Source organism: Felis catus, chromosome F2 (assembly GCF_018350175.1).
Source record: "Felis catus isolate Fca126 chromosome F2, F.catus_Fca126_mat1.0, whole genome shotgun sequence".
NCBI lineage: Eukaryota > Metazoa > Chordata > Mammalia > Carnivora > Felidae > Felis > Felis catus.
The window spans coordinates 75,674,179-75,691,976 of NC_058385.1; the positions used below are offsets into that span (position 1 = coordinate 75,674,179).

The following is a 17,798-nucleotide window of genomic DNA, read 5'->3' on the forward strand; positions in this document are numbered from 1 at the left end:
CAGCACCCTCCCAAATTCTTTTGTGGTTTAGTTGCTGCCGTTGCAGAACCTCTCCTGAGGGTGGTGCTCCCCAGAGCACACTCAGGAGAAGGGTATTTAAAAGCAAAAACAAAACCTAATAAAGTCCCCCTGAACCACCAAAAGGTCTGGATGCACTTCCCACAAAACACCTGGGTTCCAAGTAATGTCTGCCAAGCTCGGGGTCCCAGGGGTCCAGGCAGCTCTAGGGAAGCTGCCCTGAGCTTTGCACGCAGCCAATGCCACAGACTTCCACGCAGGCTACATCGTGGGCTCGGGGCTGCTCGGGATGTTTCTGTCACTGTCCTCCTCTGCCCTTGACCCTTCCAGGTCACTCCATCACTCCCTGCGACTGCACACAGGAACTCGTGCTCACAGACCGTTTGGAAAGACGCCACTGGGCCTGGTGCACGTCCTGGAGGAGGCCTGTCAGCTGCCCCCAGTGCCCTCATCAGCAGAGATGATAGAGGCGTTCAGAAGGGCTTTGAAGGAGTTTACAGTGATCTCCCCTGAGTCCTTGCTATTTGATTTTTTTTTTCTTTTAATCTCTGATAGTCTGAAAGCAATTTATCTTAGAGCTTATCAGGGCCCCTCATTTCTTGATGTCTTTGAAGATTGTCAGAAGGACACAGGCGGTGGGAAAGGGTGCTGGGAGGAGGGCGCACTCTTAGGACTCATTTATTTCTTTTTTCGACCTCAGTTCCGTGCCGGAGATGAAAACCCAAACTGACACAGCGAACTTAAAAAGAGCAGTTGTTAAAAGAGTTCCCGGCAGAGGCGGAGAGGGAGAGGCCCGTACGGTAATAATGACGGTCAAGGAGCCTAGACCTCGGAGTTTGTTTGCTCTGGTGGAAACGGCCTTCAAAGCAACACAGGACCCTTTGAAAGACGAAAGGCATCAGCTAGAGTCTGTGGCCACAGTGTGGGGTGCAGGAGTAGCCCCAGGGCTTGGGCGTAGGCTCAGGCCCTGGCTCTCTGCCTGGGTGAACTTCACCTTGGTCAACAGCTCTACAGCAGGTGCCCTGGCCCCCAGAGCAACTGGGCAGTTCTCAAGTCTGAAACTAGCAGTGGGTGGAGAACAGCAAACCTGCCCCTGCCACCAAGGGAATTCACTATCGCATAATTACCACTCCTATAAAATATCTGACATCAGGACGCCTGGGTGGTTCAGTCGGTTACGTGCCCGACTTGATTTCAGCTCAGGTCATGATCTCAGGGTTTGTGGGTCGAGCCCTACTTGGGATTCTCTCTTTCTCTTTCTCTCTCTCAAAATAAATAAATAAATAAGCTTTAAAAAAAGAACAAAAACTAAAATAAAATATTTGATATCAAGTTAAAAAAATAAGGTGGGAGACTGCACTCTGACCAATTTCTCAGGAATAAAAGGCTATGGTTATGGGATCTGCTGTCCTCCATGGACTCACTCGTTCATTCCTCAGATGTTCCAAGGGCCCCTGTTACGTGCCAGGCCTTGCGCGGAGGACAGAGGTGTGAGGCACTGGCCCTGGGCTCAAGGGGCTCGTGAGCCACTGAGAACTGCCAACACACAGAGGCAGAAGGTATGACGAAGGCAGAAAAGGTGACCCTGAAATGGGGACTGATTTGAACAAGCTAGATAAAAGCCCCAAACGTGCTCCATTTAGAAGTTTGACTCCAGGATCATCCTGTCCGCTGAAAGCAGTTCTGTTGTGCCAGGCCATGCCCTCCAATTCTGCACACTGGCCTTGCTCACGGAAGCTGCATTTTTCCACCCAGGAAGCTCTGCCAGCCCTAGGTCCCCAGGGCTGCGGATAAATGCCCAAACACAGTGACATAGAAACAAACGGTCTGCGATCACAGAGGAAAAGTCCATCTGGCTCCCGGCCCATGGAAAAGGAAAACCTCATATCCAATCGCTTTAGTTCAATAATATTTTCCTCCACTAAAAAAAAAAAAAAAAAAAAAAAAAAAAAATGATAAATCCATTTATTTCTAGAAAGATCCAGAGGGTGAGTTCCTCTACTTTCTCTGTGTTTTCTTGACAAGATATTATTTTACCTTACCTCCAGCAAGTACATGCAAGATGTTTTAAACATGTGTACCCTTGTAGCCAGAAACAGACCAAGCACTTTTCAAAGACCGGGCAAGCGCTCATTTCAAACACGTGCCAAGGGACCACCACACCCTGGATGGATGGACGGATGCGTCCTCCACCGGCCCAATACTACCGCTCTCCTCCTCCTGCTACTGAGAAGGACGAGCTAGCTCAGACCCACCTCTCCCCTGGACACCCGGACCTGTGCCGCGGCCCTCACATTTGTCATCCCCAAGTCCCCACAGCAAGCCTGGTGCGCTTCGCAGAAGCGAACTCTCAGAGAAGTTCGGAAGCGAAGCCACAGCCTTGCGAGGGGCGGAGTCAGGACGTGACACCAAAATGTGCCCTTTCCCAAGGGCGGGCGGGCATGTGGCTGCCACGGCGCCCTCAGATCGGCTGGATACCTGTGAGGTATTCTTGGAGAGCGCCCAAGCTGGAGATAAAGGGAAAAGACTGACATATCCTGAGCAGTCACCATCTGCTCTGTTTCCTGCCATTTCAAACGTGTCCATCAGGAGGGACTGAAGGCGCACACTCCCAGGTCCCCCTCAATTTACAGTGGGGGCAAGAGCCCGGCGACCTCTCACCCCATGTGATTCTGATTCAGGGTGTCATGAGTTACAACAGCTGGGTCAGCAACTTACCAACTTCTTTCCTGGGACCCACAGGGGGCCACCCGTTTGGCAACGTGGAAACAAAGGCCTCAGAAAACAAAACTTAACCCTGGGTCAGGGTGACTAAGACTGGTGATTTCTATTTTATTCTATCGAACTTCATTCTTAAGATATGCTCACTAGTTGTGCTCAACTTACTAGTTGAAATCCATTTATTTCACAACTATCCAAATGGACCATGACCTAGGGACTGAAAAAACTGACCTGAGTGTTCTACATATATATACTTTTTCAAGTTTATTTATTTTGAGAGAGAGAGAGCCATGGGAGGGGCAGAGAGAGAGGGAAAGAGAGAGAGTGAGAATCCCAAGCAGGCTCTACACTGTCATAGTGCAGAGACTGATGCGGGGCTTGAACTCACGAACTGTGAGATCGTGACCTGTGCCAAAATCAAGAGCCACCCAGCACCCCTACATGTATTTTCTAATTTACTCGCCACAACCCCAAGGGGCAGGAGATGGTACCTAATTTTCACGTTACAGCTGAGAAAGCAGAGGCTCGGCAAACGCCCAAGATCACAGGGGTGGATACGAGGTCTGAACTACAGCACCTCACAACCCAAAGCCCGTGGCACTTCATCACGACCGGGTTCTCCTAAGTCTCCCCTGCACAAAGTGTGCACAGTGCTGTAAAAAGTGGGCTTGCTCCGGCAACATCATTAACTGCCTCCCCTGACTGGCTCTCCACACGACCTGGATGCCAATACATCCTGGATGCTAAGTCACACCATCTGGTTGCTCAAAAGAAAGAGGGTCTGCAAGGAGAGACTATATTACATGTACTCACACCTTCTGATCATTGGGTGCATCATTAGCTAAGAAATGGTGGAGAGTAGGGGCGCCCGGGTGGCTCAGTCAGTTAAGCGTCCGACTTCGGCTCATGTCACGATCTCACAGTTCGTGGGTTCGAGCCCCACGTTGGGCTCTGTGCTGACAGCTCAGAGCCTGGAGCCTGCTTCGGATTCTGTGTCTCCCTCTCCCTCTGCCCCTCCCCCACTCTCACTCTGTCTCTGTCTTTCGAAAAATGAATAAACATTAAAAAAAATGAAAAAAGAAAAAAAAGAAATGGTGGAGAGTCACAGAAATAGGAACTCAGCCAAATTATCCCAGACTCCTACTACAACTGGGATAGACCCGGATGGAGGCCCATTTGGGGGGAGCAGGGGGTCAATCTGAAATCTCCTTAATTTTGCACCGCATGGGAATCTGTGTTGAAAATGCGGAAGTGTTGGGTCAAATGCAAAAGCCCAACCATTCTCTTGACACACCTGGCCCATCTCCCTGGGTCACAGGTAAGGGAACCAAGCCCCAGGCCGAGGTGAGGTCACACAACACCACTCTCCCAACTCAGGTAGACCCTTCCCTGACCAGAGTCCTTGGCTCGGCACCTTTACGTCACAAAGCTCACTTGTGCTATCTTGTGGGACCCTCACCGCGACCCTGAGAAAGCATGTATGTTTATATATATGCAAAGTGCCAGCCAGGCCAAGCCACAAACATCGAAAGCAGATTAGTGGCTGCCTAGGGCTTGGGGAGGGCAAGGAAGCAGTGCAAGCTAATGGAAGATCTCCCCACCAGGGCAACGTTGGCCTCATTACAGAAATAATTTACAGGCTCAAAAGACAAATGGTGTCTAAAATCAAGATAGTGGAGCCCGTTTTCATACATGATGCCATCTGACTACATTGGCAATATAGTCCCAGTGATTCACGGGAAACGCTGTCAATATCCTGGTGGGAATACAGAAGGCTTCCCCTTGTGTGCTGCCTCTCTGCTTGCCTCTCTCATGGCCAAAGCCTACTCATCAAGCTTGGAACCCCTCCTCCGGGCAGCCCTCTACCTCGGCCGGGACCTCTCTGGGGCGGAGTGGGAGGAGGAAGGCGCTCTGTGTTCGCCTCACTTCCCTCCCTCATTGCCCTACCGCCATTACTGTCCCCTTGCTTGTCCTCCCGTGCAACAAAGAGCACCTTGAAGACAGACCCCGGGGGGCGCCTGGGTGGCGCAGTCGGTTGAGCGTCCGACTTCAGCCAGGTCACGATCTCGCGGTCCGTGAGTTCGAGCCCCGCGTCAGGCTCTGGGCCGATGGCTCAGAGCCTGGAGCCTGTTTCCGATTCTGTGTCTCCCTCTCTCTCTGCCCCTTCCCCGTTCATGCTCTGTCTCTCTCTGTCCCAAAAATAAATAAACGTTGAAAAAAAAAATTAAAAAAAAAAAAAAAAAGAAAGCATGAGTATTCATGAGAATCACGAGAACACCCTGTTTTTATAAGGTCAACAGAGCCACACTCCCTTATTCCCGCTCCTCTCTTACAGTAACGTTCAGGGACGTTTCATTGTTGTGGCACAAGACACAGCACGGATAGTATCAACACAGCCCCCGCTCTGATGGGACAAAGTGTACCCCCACCACGTTCCTTCCAACGGTGTGCAAGTGTCCCAGGGGCCCCTCAGAAGGACGTGGCTGCCGTTCATGACCCACCATGCAGCATGGGCAGGGACAGGAGCGTGGCTCACAGATAAGCACGCAGGCCTGAGCTCCGCCCACCCTGACGGCCAGCGTGATGGGGGCAAGCTACCGAATGACCCCGCAGAGAGGGCTCCTGATCCGCCCCGGGGAGGAAAGAATCCCACCTCCCGGAAGAGGTCTGAGAGTAAAGATTCGAGGGTCCAGACCACAGGACGAAAACAGAAACCGTTCCTTCCCTTCCCCAGCACCCACTTCCCCAGCTGCCTCAGGTGTCCACAGTAGAGAGAGAAGCCTCTCAGAAGGAAGAGTCGCAACCACAGGGAGTTGGAAAGAGAAGCTTCTCTAAGTGCTGGATTATCAAGATATAGGAAAGCACGTGAAATTGGGGCTTAAGATCTTAGGACATGTTCCCGACATGGCCCTGCTGACCCTGAGGACCAGGGATGTGGCCAGAAGGCTGAGTACCAGCATCCAGAGGCAAGAAAAGCCTGGGCTGGACCTGGGTCCCTGTGACACACGCGACAGGCAAGGAAAATGGGCACACGATAAACAGGCGGCCGCACACACTGCCGAGCTCTTTCCCAGCCTCCTCCTCGGGGTCGACCTTCAGCCTCCATTTCAGAGTCTCTCAGGGCAGAACAACAAGACCCAACATGATAATTACAGTAAGTAAGAGCAATTGTTAACAGTCAACAGCACGTGGTGCTTACTCCACGTCAGGCATTGTTCTAAAACGTTTACGCATGTTCTCTCACTTCACCTTCCCCTGAGGATGGGTAAACCGAGGCATGGGGCAGTTACATGACTCATCCTGAAGTCGGATGCACGGTAAATAGGGGAGCCAGAGTTTAAAATACACGGTCTGGTTCCTGGTCTTCACTGCTACCCTCCAAGGCTGCCCCCAGCACCCTGTCCTCACGTTGCCCTCACTCAGCTCCTGGCTTCATGTGCGTTTCTAGCAAAGTCATAGCCATGATTTCTGCCACCCCGGTTTTCTCCACCCTAAGATGGTACAGGAATCAACACCAATCTGACGGCTATTCTGGAAGGAAACAGAAGGGCGTGCCTTCATGCCCTATCCAGAAAGAGGGACAGAGGACATGTGCCAAGAGGTCCCAGGTCACATGTAGTAGCGAGCACACAGTCAACAGCACAATCACTGCTCCAGGTTCTTGCTCCAGAACTTTCCACGTTATCCTCCCAGTAACCCTAGGAGATCTATATACATACACAAACACATGCGTACATCTGTGCTCTGCATTTGCAGGCGTGTGTAATACACGCACGTATACGCGTGCGTACGTGTGAGTTTAACACGTGCAGTCTGTGCACATACATGTATGCACGCGTGTGCGTGTGTGTGTGTGTGTATAAAATGGACATACACTGGGGCGCCCGGGTGGCTCAGTCGGTTAAGCATCCGACTTCAGCTCAGGTCATGATCTCGCGGTTCGTGAGTTCAAGCCCCGCATTGGGCTCTGTGCTGACAGCTCGGAGCCTGGAGCCTGCTTCGGCTTCTGTGTGTGTCTCTCTCTCTCTCTCTCTCTCTCTCTCTCTCTCTCTCTCTGCCCCTCCCCACCTCACACTCTGTCCCTCTCTGTCTCTCAAAAATGGATAAACGTTAAAAAAATTATTTTTTAAATGGACATATACTTTTTCACAGGTATTTTATCCAGAAAGGCTACCAAATCTCAGAAAGGACAAGTGACTTGTCCCAATAACCACAGCCAGTGTGAGTGCTGGAGACAGTGTCAGAACCCAGGCATCTAACCCTAAAGCATGGGCTCTGACCCACCCACTATACCTACAGCACCCTGACTTCGCCCTTAGTGACCAACTGCTACAGCATGGGTGATCTTTGTGCCCGAACAGAGTGGAAGCAGGCCCAGCTTCTGAAGCCTCCTTCTGAGCCAAGCCGTCTGTGATATAAAAAGGAAAGCCATTAACGCGGAACCACGTCTGGGGCCAGCTGTGCCTCCTTTATCACGTGAACAAGGCTCAAACCACGCTCGGGTGTCAGCCCCTTGAGTTACATGAGAATTTGCAAAACTAAACAGTCATTCATTGTGTTACGTCACTTTCCACCGAAGAATTAAACACACTTCACCATTATGAATATGGACAGCATCTTGGCTTAAATGATCGCCTTTCTGTTTTTAAATAAGAGCGCTTCACAGACAATCCCTCATAGAGAGTCGACAGCAAGTAACACAAGAGGACACCAGCGTCATCAACATTTACTGCGCTCTCCCCGTGAACCAGACACTGCCCCCCGCCCCACGGGCACCACGGCATGTAACCTCTCAACGGCCAGGGGCAGCCCTTCCTACTGCCACTTCTGTTGCTGATGATTCTTTACGATGTCACTTAAGAAAGCCTTGCTTTAGTTCCACGCTGTAGCTCTTCCTTCTGGAGATTTTCTCTGATGCTGAACAGTGGGCCCAGAAAGCAAATCTGTTCCGCCTCATCATTTTGCAACGTATCTGAGACTCTGCCTGTGAAGGGGGTCCCGGGGCGAAGCCTCCTGGGAAGGACGCTCGCGTGCAGGGCTCACGGGGAAGCGGGGCACCTTCCCATGCGCACAAAGGTTAGAAAGCAGGGGGCAGCGGGGGCAGACAAGCTGCTGCCCGGGCTTACTACTTACCAGTTCCGTGTGAACTTTAAGATGTGCCTGCAGCTTGTATTTATCTGGAGTTGAGTAGTTGCAGCCATCGGTGGGACACTTCAGCAGGACGTTACTGTGTTTCTGAATAACGTGGCGTTTAAGGCAGTTTTTGGTGATGGAGGAATAATGGCACTGGGAGCAGTGATACAGGTGCTCCCGGGTGTGGGTGCGCACGTGCATGTCAAAGTGCACTTGGTACCAAAAAAGTTTGCCTAAAAAAATATCGTCACGTGAGAACAAGGAAGTTTCTTTCAGACTGAATTTGATTTTCTCATTATCATTTTTTTACTACTATATTTGTCTCCCTCTCCGGCTTGTCCGGGTCACCCTTCACGCTTTCCTCACTTCTGCCTGGAAATTGCTTTTTAGAGGCGGGAGGCTGTAAACTTTAAGGGTGCGACGCTGTTTGCGTGACATCAGAGCTAGGACAGGAGGAAACAAATGTTTCCTGAGGACCAATTACAGCACCAGATGCTGCTGTGCACTTGCCTAAATCAGGGTCTCCGACCCCTGCCGACACCTGGGCCAGAGCTGGGCTCTCCCACCACCCGCACTGCCAGCTCTCGGGGAGCCTCAGGGGCCCTGCCTGCACCGACAGCTGCGAGGGCTCCAATCGGGGCTCTCTACAAGGAGCTACAGGGAGAACAGGGCCACGACTCAAGCTACACTTTGAACTTGTCACGTGCCAGAAGAACCATTCTTCTTGGTTCAAGTTCCGGCAGCAGCCGTGAGAGAGACCACTGCGTGTGCCTGCCCCAGCCAGCGCCGCTACCTGCCCCGCCATCCTGGCCACCTCCACAAATACGCCACGTGCTAAACTGTGACACAGGTGGCCGCCTCCTACTGTCTACAAATGATGAAGGACAGCTCGCTGACGAGTGGTTCTTTGCAAAGAGACACGAGCTCAAACCAAACACGAGGTGACCCAAAGCAGGCTGGGGACGGGCGGGGCTGTAGGGAAGGAGCGCTCAGCCAGCCGCTTGCCCAGCGCCGCCCTCCTTACCGCAGTATTCACACTCCAGGTCCCCGTACACCTTCCGGATCCTCTCGCACAAGCCGGTGTTCATCCTTCTCTTCTGTAAGCCATCCAGGATCTTCATGAACGCACTGATGCCGGCCCGGTGCTCGGAGGCCGGACTGCAAGAGTCAGGCTGGGGCGGGGCCACGTCCCCTCCACCTGCTACCGGAGGAAGGTCCGAGGCCTCGCCTGGGTTTGACCTGAGACACCTACTAGGATCTGGTCCCTCGGACGGGAGGGCAGCCATTTTCTGCCCTGCCTCGGGGGGGCTCTCGGGCCCCCGTGCGTCCAGGTTCCCTCCCGCACTTCCGGCCTTGGATGGCAGTGATGGGACTTCTTCACCCTGAGTCTGGGAGGAGGCTCCGCGCCGGGCGTCCAAGGTCTCCTCGGGGGCGGTGCGAGCCTCAGCAGAGGAGGGATCATTTTTCAGTAAAAACTCCGCGGAGACCACCGCCTGCGAAGGAAGGTCCGAGGCGTCCGCGGCGGCTTCCAGCCCGCAGGGTGGCAGGGCGGCCCCCTGGGCCTGGGGGGCGGCCAAGTGCGCGGGCGGGGCGGGCTCCTGCGCGGCGGCCTCCGGCTCCTTCCCGGCCCCCTCGTCGGCCCCCTCGCCGGGCCCAGCGTCTGCGGGGCAGGCCGCCCCCTTGGGCGCATTCACGCCCGGGAACACGAACTCCTCCTCCGCCAGCTGCGGCTGGCCCCCCAGCGCTTCCTGCTGGATGTCCCCGCCCGGCTCCAGGAGGCAGAAGCTCTGGTTGATGGAGCTGGTGAAGAGCCCGCCCTCCTGCGCCGCCCCGTGCGCCTCCCGGATGTGCGAGCGCAGCCGGATGGAGCTGACGAACTTCTTGAGGCACAGCGCGCACACGTACACAAACGGGTGCTTCCGCACGTGCAGCTCCAGCGCCTGGTACTTGGTGGCCCCGTGGCCGCACAGCTCGCAGGCGAAGGGCCACTTGTCCCCGTGCACCAGCATGTGGCGGTCGCGGTCCAGCTCGTTCTTGAACTTGCGCTCGCAGATGTGGCAGTCGTACAGCAGCTGCCGCTTGCCCTCCCTGGTGAGCAGGCAGAGCTCGTCCAGGGCCTCCTGCACCTTCCGGTCCTGCGGGTCGTGCGCGTGCCGGACGTGCTTGATGAGGTTCTTGACGTCGGAGTACTTCTTCTTGCAGAAGCGGCAGTGCTGCTTGACCTTCTTGTGCACGCGCTCCACGTGCACCTTCAGGTGCCCTTTGCTCAGGCAGGTGAAGGCGCAGTAGTCGCAGGCGAACTTCTCGCCCGTGTGCTTGCGCAGGTGCACGTTCAGGTTGGCCTTGATGGCGCTGGCGTAGCTGCACTGGGGGCACTTGTACGGCTTCTCGTTGGTGTGGATCCTCAGGTGCGCCTGCAGCGAGTGCTTGAACTTGAACACCTTGTTGCAGTACTCGCAGGTGAAGATCTTGAGCTGGGTGGGCCCTAGCCTGGAAACAGACGACAGCACCGTTACCCTTGGAGACGCCGCACCTCCCTAAGGACCGTGAACTCCTTCTTGGGAACCGAACGCCAAAGGCTCAAAGTGACCCAAACGGCCCTGAGGCTGGACGGAGGCATTCATTCGGCAACAAGCGGGACCGACCGGAGGGCCGAGTATGGACCAGGCGCGTACAGAGACTGGAGCTCACGGTCTGGGGGAGGGGAGACAGGTGAGCACATGCTTGCACGACAGTGGGGCAAGTGTCCATGGGAACATGTGCGGGGGGCGGGGGGGGGGAGGGGGGAGGAGAGAGAAAGAGACATCTAACCTGGATTCAGGTAGTTGGGAAACTTGCTAAACAGGAGATGTCTGAGTTGAGGCTTGCAGAACGAGAAGAGGGAGGCAAGAGGAGAAAGAGGGAAGAGGGATGTGTCACTCACAACGTACACAACAACCAGCTGTGCTCCAAAGCTGACCTGTACGTCTTCTGGCTACATGACCCGTCATTAACGGAACGAGCTCCGTCGGCTCCGTGAGGCCAGATACAGTCTGCTTGGGTTTGTCCACCAGCTTCAACAAGCCAGACTTGCTTGTTCATTCAACCAGCTCGTCCCTTGCTGCCACCCGTCAGTGAAAGACCCGCGTCCCTACGTCCTCCCAGGGCAAGTGAACGGGCCTATCTGACTGGTCACCTGGACCTCATGAGCTGAGCTCCAACTTTCCCCTTCTGGCAAGGACAGTCTGCCCGTGAACAGCAAGTGGTACAGTGAGTGCTTAGCTAGGTGGGCATGCATGGGTCTGGCCAGCAGCCGTCAAGGACTGCAGGTGAGGCAGGTGCCCAGGAACGGGAAGCCCCGTGCTGATGAGCACCACGCCGTGCCCCCCGCAACTCCATCAGTAACAGAGATGATGCTCCAGTCTCCATCGCCCTCCTCCTTTACCACGGCTAATTTAGAGCTGAGACGGGGAAAAGAGGGCTGCTGTTCAACTGCCGTTTATTAACCTCATGAATAATTTATTAATGCTTGTCATTTATGAATACCTGCCAGTGTGTTTCAAGCGCTGTGTCAGATTTTGTGTGTGTGACGGAGAATAAAAGCATGGTCTGCCTCATGGATCCTTTCCCTTTCAATATGGCCATGTGTATGAGATGGTAATAACAGCTAATAATCACTAAGGATGTGTGAACTGCCCAACCCTACACTAACTGTATTTATTTCTAGCCTCGTTACACCCATTTTGCAGATGACAAAACTGAGTCTGTGCCCAAGATCATACAGTTAGTAAGCGGTGACGCCAGGATTTGACCCCAAGCAGATTGTCTGCCTCTAGAGCCTGCGTGTTCCTCCTCCTCCTCCTCTATAATGCCAGCAAACACCACATACACCAGTCCCCCTCCCCAAAGTAATTGTATACACAGAGAAAGTCCCCTGTACGGGACTTCCAGTGCCGTTGGAATAGCCCTGCCTTGTTTCTGAAGCCAGTGAATGATGGCCACTAAAGTACTATAGCATGCACCAGGGACAGGAATTGACAGATGACACACAGGCAGGTGAGGCCTCCTCTCCTCTGTACCTATACTCCCACTGCACAGTATGTCGAGGTTGTCCATGAAGGCCCTCAGAAACACTGATAATCTCACTCAATGCTCTTGACCAGAGCCCATTAAGCTGTATCCACAGGAACTGCAAAGTCTGTATATATGGAACTACCCATTCAACTATGCTTGATCAACATAGGTTGCCTTGTCTTTAAATTAAAAATATTTAAATCGATTGTAGTTCATAAACACCAGAGGGTACAATTCACATAATGTAATTAAAATATTCAAATTTGAAAGTTAGCACTCTGCCTGCATGCTAAACCCAAGGCTAATGTCAGGAAACTAATTTGGATCTTTCTGAAATGACAAAGAAATCCAGAAGGTGATAGATTTTATTGGTATCAAGAACACTGGAGAAAGAAACCCAAGATTCAAAACGTTAATTAAATAAACAAATCACAGTACTTTCTCCTCTAATGCAAGATCTAAATGGTCTTAGGAGAATCTTTGGCTCTGACTTTTTTTTTTTTGTATTATTACACAGAAACCTGATAAAGCCCTCCGTGCCCTGTTTCCTGCCAAGGGGAATGAATCTGATGAAGATTCCAAGGAGCCTACGTCAGACTCTCAAGCGCAAGCCTTACTCACTAGGACCGTGAACTGACACACAGGGCCGCAGTGTCCATATGACCGTTTTTAAATTACTTCACTCCAAATGTTCCCCGTGCTGGGAGAGAAGCACTCTTACCAGTGCATTTTAGAAAGTTATTCACTTCTGGGAATCAATTAAAGGAAAGAATACAAAAGGTACTCGAACAAAGGTGCTCACAGTGAAAAGCTGCTTGAAGGTCCCAACATAGGGAACTAGTTTCTTAGCACATCTGTTTTTTTCATTCATTCATTCATTCATTCATTCATTCATTCATTCAAAACAAGTATTCCAGGCACTGGGGACACAAGAGGGACAAAAACAAACACAACTCATTCTCTCCTGCAGCTCACTTTGTGGAGGAGGTGACAGGCCAGACTAACAACCACGAAAAGGAGCAAATAAGGACTACGGCTCCCTGGTGTGATGGGAAAAGGCAGGATGCTCCATGAGCCCAGATCAGGACCCACCCCAGGCAGGCTGTCCCGAACACTGGGCACTTGAGCAGAGAGCTGAAGGGTGAACGGGATAACCAAGCCAGGGAAAGGGGAGGCATCCGAAATGAGGAAGAGGCATTTGCAAGGAAAGTAATAAGTACAGTGAGTAGGTCTTAAGATATAAAATTGCATATGAAATATAAACTCCATTTTATAAAACATACGGGCCCAAAAAAAGGCTGGAAGGAAACACATTGAAAATATTAACAGTGGTGAGGCACCTGGGTGGCTCAGTCGGTTAAGCGGCCGACTTCAGTCCAGGTCATGATCTCACAGTTTGTGAGTTCGAGCCCCGTGTCGGGTTCCTTGCTGACAGCTCAGCCTGGAGCCTGCTTCAGATTCTGTGTCTTCCTTTCTCTCTGTCCCTCCCCACTCATGCTGTCTCTCTCTCTCTCAAAAATAAACATTAAAAAAATATATATACATGTATATATATGTGTATATATGTATCTATATAGATACTTATCTATGTATCTATATACATATATATGTATACATATATATATCTATGTAGACCCATATCTATGTATCCACATACATATATATATGTATATATATATAAACAGTGGTTATAGTACAGTAGTGTGATTACAAATGATGTTTTTTCTTACAGTTTTCTGGACTTCAAAAATTTTCTACCGCAAGCACCAGTGTCATATTTGTGTGAAAACCTAACTGATCTCTTGGTGTAACCTAGAAGTTTGTGTCTATATTTTACAAAGCAACATCATCGTGCCAAAAAAAAAAAAAAAGCCTCTTTCATAACAATTTTGTAATTTGTGCTATACTACTAGAATGCATGACAGCTGAAGTACAGCCAAAACCTGTTGATTAAATATTGCATAGATTTGCTGGCTAGATGACCAGTTAGCTGAACCCCTCCCCAGCAGATTTTGAAAGAGTGTGAAAATAATTAGCTAGGGTCTACAAATCAACTTAAGTTGACACCAGAATGTTCTTCAAACTTAATTCCATGACAGTTTTGCCAAAGGAATGAGTATTTTTACAGCTTCATCAATAAATTCAGTTGCCCACAGCTGCAAGCACAGAGGGCTGAGGCTACGAATTAATGAAGCATCCCACATGACACCATGTTCATATGGTTTATCATTTATTCTCACCACTAAACTAAGTCAGATCGTACTAGACGATCTTACGGCTGGAATAACAGAGGCTCAGAGGCACATCCACTTGAGTCAGATACAACAGAGCAAAGGCTTCCTCCACGCGACAGGGCGTCTGTCCTGTTCTCTCTCATCCCCAGTGCCTGGCACATAACGGGCGTTTAATCTGTTGAGCTGAACCGTAGTAGAAAAGTCTAGAGCCAGCCCAGGTCTGTTTGGCACTAAAAGCGATGCTCTCTTCAAGAACGCCTCATTTCCCCTCTTCCAGAAACAGAGGAAACCCACTGGCAACTGGCATTTTCTTTGTCTTTCGTCTCGGCTGGAAAAATGTTTGCAGAGCTCAGGTGCAGTTTGCTAACCCCCCACCCCCACCCCAGCAGGTACCTATCACAGGTGGTGAGACCGAGACCCTGGGGAGGGTATAGAAAACGCACCTGGGCATTCACTAAGGGTTGTCAACTGACCCAATGTGTGTGGAGGATGGTTTTCAATGTTGGTTACAGTTGTAAGTTCTCTACTATTTGAGACAGCAATTTCAATGCTAGCGATTCACCCCACAGGAAGTCGTGAAGAAGAACCGAAAGACGAAGGTCCGAGACCCTTGAGCACAACATTGCCCATCAAGCAAAACCTGGCTACACAAACTACAGTGCACCCTATTCAACAGCAGATACTTTTTTAAAACTATGTATCAAAAACATTTTTTAAGGTGTGGTAGGTTTTGTGGTTTTTTTTTTTAATGTTTATTTTTGGGAGAGAAAGACAAAGTGCGAGTGGGGGAGGGGCAGAGAGAGAGGGAGACACAGAATCAGAAGCAGCCTCCAGGCTCTGAGCTGTCAGCACAGAGCCCGATGCGGGGCTCGAACTCACGGACCGCGAGATCATGACCTGAGCCAAAGTCAGACGTTTAACAAACTGAGCCACCCAGGTGTCCCTAAGGTGTGGTTAAGTTTAAAAAAAAAAAAGTTGATAACAATGCACTTGGTATTTTCTATTAGAAAAAAGTAACATAATTAAAGCACTATGTTTTAGTATATCATGAAAAAATTACAGTGGCAACAGTAGTTGCCTCTAGAAGAAGAACGATGGGTTACTTTGATTAACTACATCATCCAGGGTGAAGGAACTTTCCACAAGAAAATAACAAGTGTTACTTTTTTTTAATTAAAAAAAAATTTTTAATGTTTATTTATTTTTGAGGGAGAGACACAGTGTGAGCACGGGGAGGGGCAGAGAGAGAGGGAGACCCAGAATCCAAGGCAGGCTCCAGGCTCTGAGCTGTCAGCACAGAGCTTGACGTGGGGCTCTAACTCACAAACCGTGAGATCAGGACCTGGGCCAAAGTTGGACACTTAACCAACTGAGCCACCCAGGCGCCCCAACAAGTGTTACTTTTGAAAATGGGGAGGGAATAAAGATTTTTTTTTTTCATTATAATATGTGCAACTTTAAAAATCAGCAAACGTGGGGCGCCTCGGTGGCTCAGTCCATTGTCTGACTCTTGATTTCAGCTCAGGTCATGATCTCACGGTTCGTGAGTTCAAGCCCCACGTGAGTGCAGAGCATGCTTGGGAGTCTCTCTTTGCCCCTCCCCCCGACCTGTGCACATGTGCGCACATGCTCTCTCTCACTTTCAAAATAAATAAAAACCTTAAAAAAAATTTTTTTTAATAAATAAATAAAAATCAGCAAACGTACTAAGTAAGGCCTTACTTACAACCTCTTTTTATTAAGGTCAAACATACGTCTGATGTACGTAAACTGCTCCCCCTTCATTAAGCCAGTCGGTGCTCAGGTCCCAGAGCAAGTGGATGTGCCACGCATTTCCCAGAAGCAACCCAGGCTCAGTCAACACACAGGCACCGTAATGGAGAGTCCAACTCCTGGGTTACGTCAAGGAACCCATGTCCTCTACAACCCAGTCTGCAAACACAGTCCTGGGACGCTAACATGCTGGTCCTCTAGCCCCCACGGCCATCACCAGAATCCAGCTCTGGCTGAGGTCACACGGGACACACACTTTACCTGCTGGACTTCATGGGCTGCTCGTACGGCGTCTGCTGGATGGCGTACTCCTGGTACCCTCTCCGAGGCGCCAGGTCGGCCGGGGTGGCCTCGGGGTTTGCAGTGCCCGTCTCCGGGGGCCCGGCCTCCACTGGAACGATCTTGGTGGCACCTGACATGAAGCACAAGGCAGCACACATTGAAGGGGCACCGCGGAGGTCCCGGATCCCACCCCTTACGGGAGTGGAGCCCCAGAAGTGTTTCCTCACTGTATACAGTACCCTTACCAGGTACTGGTTTTCCTGCAGTTCACACGTTTAACGTGTGTGTGTGTGCGTGTGTGTGTTGGGTGGGAAGGGCAAGTTTCCTAATAATCTACCAGAACACCTTTCTGAGGTAATTCCCTGTGATCTATGAAAAAGACAGAAACATGTAAGATGGGGACATACATACGTATGTGTTTACCTATCAGGTTTTATACAGGACCACCTGTAAGCGGTCCTGTATAAAGTAAATAAGGTAAATCCTGTATAAAGTAAATAAGGTAAATCCCGTATCAAGGCAAATAAGGTCCCGTATAAAGGCAAATAAGCGTAAAACCGCACCAAGACAGTATGGAGCAGTGGCATCGGCCGTGAACAGGAATCCGAGCTGCCAAGGGTCCAGTCCCAAATGTGGCATGACCTTACCATCAGCCTCCGTTTCCACCCCAGCAAATGACGGGTCTGGAGTGGAAAACCTCAAGGGTCCCTCTGCTCGCGCAATTCCATGATGCGAAATGATCAAAGACCTTGCACAGCAGTGGACACGTCACACGTATGTGGACGCACGCACATGCACGTATCCAGTGCAGTGAAGAAAGGGCTCCAATCTATCCCTGGATCTAGAACAGCAAACATCCATCACACTTCTACCCCCCTTGCAGAAATCTTGAAAGCCTACCGCCAATTTTAAAGTCGTTACTGTGGGAACTTCGTCTAGAGACGGCTGAGAACAGGAGCCACCCCTCTCCGAGGTTTCTCTTCCCAGACTGACACTGCTCTGAAGCAGGCTGGCGCAGATGAGGTGAGTTTCCAGAAGGTTCCTCTCGCCCAGTGTTTTTATTTCCTAATGATCATCGTACTCCGCATCGAAGTGTAAAGAGGCACTTATCTGGCATTTTCACCTTAAATAAGGAGTTACTATTTCCACTGGAAAGGACTGTTTAAATGGCTGCAGCTGCTCTTAAAATCCTACACTCGATTTTAAAATACATTTGACAACTAGCCCCCGAAATGGATAGGGAAAAAACCATTATTATACTTTGGAACCTACTCTCACATCATACTGCTTTTTGTCTGAAGTATCCCTTCCTGAAAGAGGCCTTTTTTAAAAAAAGGTAGTATAATATCTCCACAGGCTGCTTTATGTGAAAGGAAATGCAGACAGAAATCTCCAGCATTATAAAACATTTGATGGAGACACTAAAAATGCAGGACAGAAGTTAGGCGGAGGGAACCGGAGAACATGGGTTCCCGGGAGCGGGCTGCGTCCCTCTGGTCTCGGCAGGTCTGTCTCACACGGGGGACGCACCGCTCAACACAGTGAGCAGGGGGCACACCCAGGACAGGGACTGGGCCAGGGGAG

At 50.8% G+C, this 17,798-nt stretch overlaps 1 protein-coding gene across 10 annotated transcripts in view; it reads right to left on the reverse strand.

Moving 5' to 3' along the window:
- The window catches only part of ZFAT (zinc finger and AT-hook domain containing), a 286,335-nt gene that overhangs the window by 103,337 nt on the left and 165,200 nt on the right, over window positions 1–17,798 (reverse strand). For all 10 annotated transcript variants that reach the window (XM_023248127.2, XM_045050258.1, XM_019823176.3 and 7 more), the window contains 3 exons: window positions 16,194–16,344; window positions 8,897–10,362; window positions 7,873–8,105 (listed from right to left, as the gene is read on the reverse strand). In XM_023248127.2, coding sequence (XP_023103895.2) covers window positions 7,873–8,105; window positions 8,897–10,362; window positions 16,194–16,344 — 1,850 coding nt within the window. The remainder of the gene's footprint in view (window positions 1–7,872; window positions 8,106–8,896; window positions 10,363–16,193; window positions 16,345–17,798) is intronic.